At 34.4% G+C, this 6,769-nt stretch overlaps 1 protein-coding gene across 1 annotated transcript; it reads left to right on the forward strand.

Moving 5' to 3' along the window:
• The first annotated feature begins 2,926 nt into the window (after positions 1-2,926).
• LOC102595782 (probable LRR receptor-like serine/threonine-protein kinase At4g08850) lies at positions 2,927-6,439 on the forward strand. The gene is made up of 2 exons (XM_015311604.1): positions 2,927-5,771; positions 5,865-6,439. The coding sequence occupies exons 1-2, from the start codon at positions 2,972-2,974 to the stop codon at positions 6,176-6,178; spliced, it is 3,114 nt and encodes a 1,037-aa protein (XP_015167090.1). The 5' UTR covers positions 2,927-2,971; the 3' UTR covers positions 6,179-6,439.
• Positions 6,440-6,769: the final 330 nt, after the last annotated feature.

Genomic DNA, 6,769 nt, shown 5'->3' on the forward strand with positions numbered 1-6,769 from the left:
TTTTGGTAATTTTGCTTTTCAATTTAGGGTTATTCCACTTTTAAAATGGTATGATAGGATGATAATATGATTTAAAGGTCAAAATGCTCATTTAGGAATTTGATACATGATTTTGGTAGGTACCGTTGAGCGAGCTCCACGCTAGCGTTGAGTATTAGGCGTATGTTTATAATGCACAATCGAACGTCTAAGATGAAGTTTCACAGAACTAAACCCCACACATGAATCTCAAGACGTTTTGTAATTGTCCGTCCCGAACGAGTCCCCAAAATAACCTTTTAAAACAGAGATCTAGGCCAAGAGGACAACAACACTTAAATGTAACATGACTCTAAAAGAAAGCAGACACAGGAATGTTAATACCACTCTACGTTTTTTTAGTGTTTATTACTTTAGGCACTTTGTCAAGCACATATTGCTTTCATATTAAACCACAAGATAAGTATTTACAAACGTTTATTTATCATTTAGTAGATAGTTAACTGGTAATTTGTATTTTTCACTTTAATTAACTGTTAAGGTTATATTACTTGACTTAGTGTAAACACCATTGGACAAGCATTTACAGTTAGCTGGATACGAAATTTCAATGCTACATTCTCATCTTTACCCCCACCCCGTAGTTCCTATGCCTCTACTCCACTCTCATTATATTTGTCTAAATTATATATAAATACTTTTTGTTTACGTACTGAACATGAGAAAATAAATAAGAAACCCTCACAATCAGGAGCAGAGGTACACTACGCTCAGGGTGTCCAATTGGACATCCTTCATCGAAAAATTACATCGTATATATAAGTAAAATTATACTTTAATAAGGGGTCGTTTGGTAGGCCGCATTAGAAGAAATAGTTCATGTATCATGTAAGGTATTATTTAGTACTATGTTTGGTAGGAATTTGTGCCTATGTATAACTAATCCATGGATTAGTAATACTTCATGCATGGTATTATGGGATGTATTACTAATACCTTCCATTTGGAGGTATTAGTAATACATAGGATATAATACCATGGGATAAGTCTATGTAAACAAAAATATCCCTCAAATCATTTTAATTTATTTTGTTTATTTTCTTGATTTTATGATTTATATTTGTACTAGTAAATTTATTTAAATAAATGAACTTACAAATTATTTAGAGAGAGTTGTTTGTTACTAAATAAATCCAATACAAATTTGAAATGTGAGTTGTTTATTTGTATATGACGTTTGTGATTATTATATATGTGTGTGGTTTTTTAATTATTTGTATTTTGAACAATTTAAAAAATTACATACATATTATAACTACAACTCGCAATTTTTATGTGTAAATGTAGATGGTTATTCAATTTTACCATTGTTGGCCCTTTTTTCGATCTTAAAAGTAGATGGTTTATCTTTTTTAAATTGAAAAATGATTTTGTGTGTGATTAATTTATTAAGATGCAATTATTTATCATCAAATAATTCAAGTGAAAAAATAGCAAATATCACAACAAAATTGTTCTTCTCATAGCTAGTTAGAATGTTATAAGAAAATATTGTCCGACAATTATCTACCTTGACTCAATTACATAATAATTCAAGGATATAATTGGAAAGAAGTTTTTATAGAGTTTTAATACAAACACAAGATGTGGTTGGAAAAAATGAACCAAACACTTGATAAAAATAAACCCTGCATTACTATTCCTTGCACTACTAATCCTTGCATTATTAATCTCTGCATTACTAATCCCTGCGTTATTAATTTTTGTACCAAACGACCCCTAAATGGTTAAATAAGACATTTTGGACACCATCATGTACACTAGAGTTTCTTAGCCCAACACGAAGGTTTATAAATGTGTGCACGCACGGGTTCGAATCCCTAATTTCTAATTATCGTTAATAAATCAGTTATGTTTTTAATAATTCAAAATTAATATTATCTATTAAAAATACTTAATTAGATACCTAATCATAGTTAATAAATATGTTATTTTTTCAACAATTCAAAACTCATATTATCTATTAGAATAATCTCAAATTAGAGACCTACAACTTAAAAATATAACAAAAAAAAGCATAGTAAACATTAAATTTTAATCATTTTTTCTTTTCACTAAAATTTTTTTAAAAAAATGAAAAGTAATTATTTAATTTAAATTTAATAAGCAAATTCTAATTTTTTTCTATAAAGCTACTAAAAGTGAAAACGGCTCTATATAGAATTTCTTTTTAGAAAAACTCGTTTGATTTTATTCTTTATTTTTCATATCTTGTTGTTAAGTCACCAAAGGTCGGTGAAATCTTGAAGTATAAAAGTGATTTCATTATAAACTGAATTTTCTCTTTCTCTTTTTTCTTTTTCGTTCACTTCCTATTAAATAAATATGAAAATTCAAGCTAAATTTTACATTGTTTGATTTTAAAAATTTTAGTATATTTTTTAATTAAAAAAATTAATTGTTAATGTTACGTAGTTTGATTTCAAATTTTAGTGCACCCATCGTCAATTTTTTTTTTTTTACCTATGCGATTCTTGGACACACTTCGTGAAATTTCTGTGTACGCCACTGCTCACAATCATGAAACTTTGCCTTTTTCTGATTCAACTTGGTCAATGGGGAAGCTATGGATGAAAATCTTCCAACAAATCTCCTGTAGTAACCAGCTAAACCCAAGAAACTTCAGATATCAGTCCGAGAGGTGGGTTAATTTCCGAAAATGGAACAGAGACCTTGCGTGTGTGACTTTTTCTTCTTGAAATAATTCCAGAGTACATGTCCCACGATAGTACTCTTGAGTCTTGACAGTCATGTACATATTAGAAGACTAGTGAATAATTCCAAGTCTTTCTAACTCTACCCGTATTTTACAAGCTGAGAACTAAATGCCATTGACTTACAAAGACTTAGTTATACTTCATTACAATATAAATACAACTACAACCCTGCACAACTTCATCACAAACCAAAAACAATCTTTTAATTATTAGCAATGATGATAGTTCCCACAATTTTTAATTTCCTTCAGTTTATTACTATCTTATATTTTTTCACAGTTACATTTGCTACCACTGAGGAAGCAACTGCTCTTCTAAAATGGAAAGCAACTTTCCAAAACCAGAACAATTCCTTATTGACTTCGTGGACGCTAAGCGGTCCTGCTGGTACCAACAGAATTGGAGCGGCGAGTTCTAATGCGTGTACGGACTGGTATGGAGTTACATGTTCTAATGGTAGGGTAAACATGTTGAATATGACAAATGCTGGTATCATTGGCACACTCTATGATTTTCCATTTTCTTCACTCCCTTTTCTTGATTATCTTGATCTTAGCATGAACCAACTCTCTGGCACTATCCCACCTGAAATAGGAAAGCTCACTAATCTTTTCTATCTTGACTTGTCCATCAATCAGATTTCGGGCACAATTCCACCACAAATCAGCTCATTAACAAAGCTTGGGACTCTCCACATCTTTGTCAACCAATTAAATGGTTCCATTCCGGAGGAAATAGGTCACCTAAGGTCTCTTACTGAGCTAGATTTGAGTTCTAACATTCTTAATGGTTCTATTCCTGTTTCTTTGGGGAATTTGAACAACTTGTCTGTTTTGAGTCTGTATGAGAACCATCTTTCTGGTTCCATTCCAGCAGAAATAGGAAAACTTGTCAATCTTGTTGAACTTTTACTTGATTCAAACAACTTAACTGGTCATATTCCTCCAGAAATCGGAGAACTTGTCAATCTCGATAGAGTTTATCTTGATTCAAACCAATTAACTGGTCATATTCCTGCCGAAATAGGGAAGATGAAGTCACTTGAGGAGTTGAGCATAAACACCAACAATTTTTCTGGTCCAATTCCCAAAACTATAGGAGAATTAACTGAGCTCCAACTCTTGTACCTTCATACCAACCAACTTTCTGGTCCCATTCCTAGTGAATTGGGGAATCTGAAAAAACTGAATTATCTGCAGTTATCCACTAATCAACTTTCTGGTCCGATTCCCGATTCTTTCGGCAATTTGAGAAACTTGAAAATTTTGTTTCTCCGTAACAACAAACTTTCTGGTTCTATTCCAAAAGAACTTGCATATTTGGACAACTTGGTTGTGATGGAAATGGATGAAAATCAGTTTTCAGGCCATTTGCCTGAGAATCTTTGCCAAGGTGGGAAACTTGTGAACTTCACGGTGAATAGTAACAAGCTAACAGGGCCAATACCAAGAAGCTTGAGCAACTGCTCAAGTTTCGAAAGGGTTCGCTTTGATAACAACAGTTTTACTGGGAATTTATCTGAAGCTTTTGGTATCTATCCGGAGCTGCAGTTCATTAATTTGAGCGAAAATGATTTTCATGGCGAACTAAGCAGCAACTGGGGGAAATGCAAGAATTTGACTGATCTTCGGATAGCCAGAAATAGAATTGGTGGTCGCATACCACCAGAGATTGGAAACCTCAAAGGGCTTCAAGGACTAGATCTTTCATCCAATCATTTGGTTGGGAAGATTCCTAGGGAATTTGGAAAATTGACCTCTCTGGTTAATCTTCTTTTGCAAAACAACCAAATTTCTGGCAATATTCCTATGGAACTTGGGTCATTGACAAAGTTAGATTACCTTGATCTTTCAGACAATAGATTGAATGGTTCGATCCCAACGTTTATAGGAGATTACCATCACCTGTTTCACTTGAACCTGAGCAACAACAAATTTGGCCAAAATATTCCGAAGGAGATAGGGGGTATAACTCAACTTAATGTACTTGATTTGAGCCATAATGTTCTGGTTGGAGAAATACCCCCTCAGTTAACCAATTTGAAGGTCTTGGAAAGCTTAAATATTTCCCACAACGGCCTTTCTGGCCACATTCCTGAAGAATTTGAAAGTTTGACTGGTTTGCAGGATGTTGTCTTGTCATACAATGAGTTGGAAGGTCCAATACCTAATAATAAAGCTTTCACAAATGCCTCATTGCAAGGTAATAAAGCTCTTTGTGGCAATGTAACAGGTTTCGTGCCATGCAACATACCATCTTCTATGGTGAAGAAGCACTCAATGGCGAAGGGACTTAAACTCATCCTCATCACTGTACTTCCTATTCTGGGAGCATTAGTGCTTCTTTGTGCTTTCGCTGGTGCTCTCTTTATGCGTGACCAAAGAAGAAGAGTTGGAGACATTGAAAGACGGGATTCCATAGACAAAGATGATGGTCTGCTTTCAATATCCTCATTACATGGAAATTCATTATACTGGGATATCTTAAAAGCCACAGAGGAGTTTGATGCAACATTTTGCATTGGGAAAGGAGGGTTCGGAAGTGTTTACAAGGTAAATCTTCCATCATTGGGAAATGTAGCTGTGAAGCGACTTCATTCTTCATTTGAGATTAAGCATCGCAAGAGCTTCATGAATGAGGTAAGGGCATTGACAGGGATTAAGCATCGGAACATTGTGAGACTCTATGGCTTTTGTTCGAATGCACAACACTCGTTCTTGGTTTACGAGTATGTGGAGAGGGGGAGTTTGTCTAGTATTTTGAGCAACGAAGTAGAGTCTAAGAAATTGGATTGGCTTACAAGGGTGAATATCATCAAAGGTATTGCTTATGCTTTATCCTACATGCACCACGATTGCTCACCCCCGATTGTTCATCGGGACATATCAAGCAGTAATGTTTTGCTTGACTCCGAGTTTGAAGCTCGTGTTTCTGATTTTGGCATAGCTAAGATTCTCAAGCCAGACTCATCCAATTGTACTGCACTTGCAGGCACATATGGCTATGTAGCACCAGGTAAGATCTAACTTCTTATCCTTATTTTAGTTCATGAACTATATCTGCACACTCTATATTGTTTCTATCTCATTTGCAACTTTATTGTTTCAGAGCTTGCCTATACATTGAAGGTGACGGAAATGTGTGACGTCTACAGCTTTGGAGTATTAGCATTGGAGGTAATCAAAGGAAAGCATCTTGGGGAATACCTTACTCTTCTAGCAAATCCATCAACAAGAGATGTGCAGCTAAGTGATTTGCTAGATGAACGCCTTCCACATCCTGAGGATGAAGTAAAAGAGTTTTTGGTTTTCATCGTCAAGCTAGCAATCTCGTGTTTGCTTGAAAATCCAAAATCAAGGCCAACGATGCACTTCATCTCTCATATGTTATCAATGGATCCACCCAATCATCAGATTCCATGAAAGTGAGATTCCTCGAAATGTAAGGTGCCCTGGTATGGAAAAGATTATGCTCAGCACCAAGTGGTTGTGAAGTAACAAGTATGTTGATCAGAACTTTCACAGCAAAATATTATTAAGATTAGCCTTTCTGTATTGTTGAGTTGCTTATATAGATTACTTATTTCAATTTGAAGGTTTCAGAGCCTTTGTACTAGAATATATACAAATTACAGTAATATACTGATGTTAAGTAATAAAAGCAAGTTCCATGTTCGTTAAGTACTACTGATTTTATTTCAACTCGTGAAAAATCTTCAACTGTGAATGCTTCTATAATTTGAAACACACTGGATGAAAATAGAGAGGATTATGGATCAAACGTAACTAACATATCATTGAACATTGTATGCATAGCTTCCTCTTTTCAAACAGATGTTCTAGTTGTAAGCAACTAGAAATATTTGCTTAAGTTATTAGAGAATCAAGCACTTTGTTGTTCTGTTGTTTTCGTCTCGAGTGGATTTCAAGAATTCACAAATTGCAGTACTTTAGGAAAGAGACTAAATTCATCCCATCATTGTTTTTTTCGTATGTGCAAGTAGTGTTCTGCTA

The sequence above is a fragment of the Solanum tuberosum genome, unplaced genomic scaffold (assembly GCF_000226075.1).
Source record: "Solanum tuberosum cultivar DM 1-3 516 R44 unplaced genomic scaffold, SolTub_3.0 scf00164, whole genome shotgun sequence".
In the NCBI taxonomy this organism is placed as follows: Eukaryota; Viridiplantae; Streptophyta; class Magnoliopsida; order Solanales; family Solanaceae; genus Solanum; species Solanum tuberosum.

Coding starts and splice junctions, on each gene's coding strand:
- LOC102595782 (XM_015311604.1), top strand. CDS start 2,972: ATGATGATAGTTCCCACAATTTTTAATTTCCTTCAGTTTATTACTATC. Junction 5,772..5,864: donor ATATGGCTATGTAGCACCAG/GTAAGATCTAAC, acceptor TTATTGTTTCAG/AGCTTGCCTATACATTGAAG.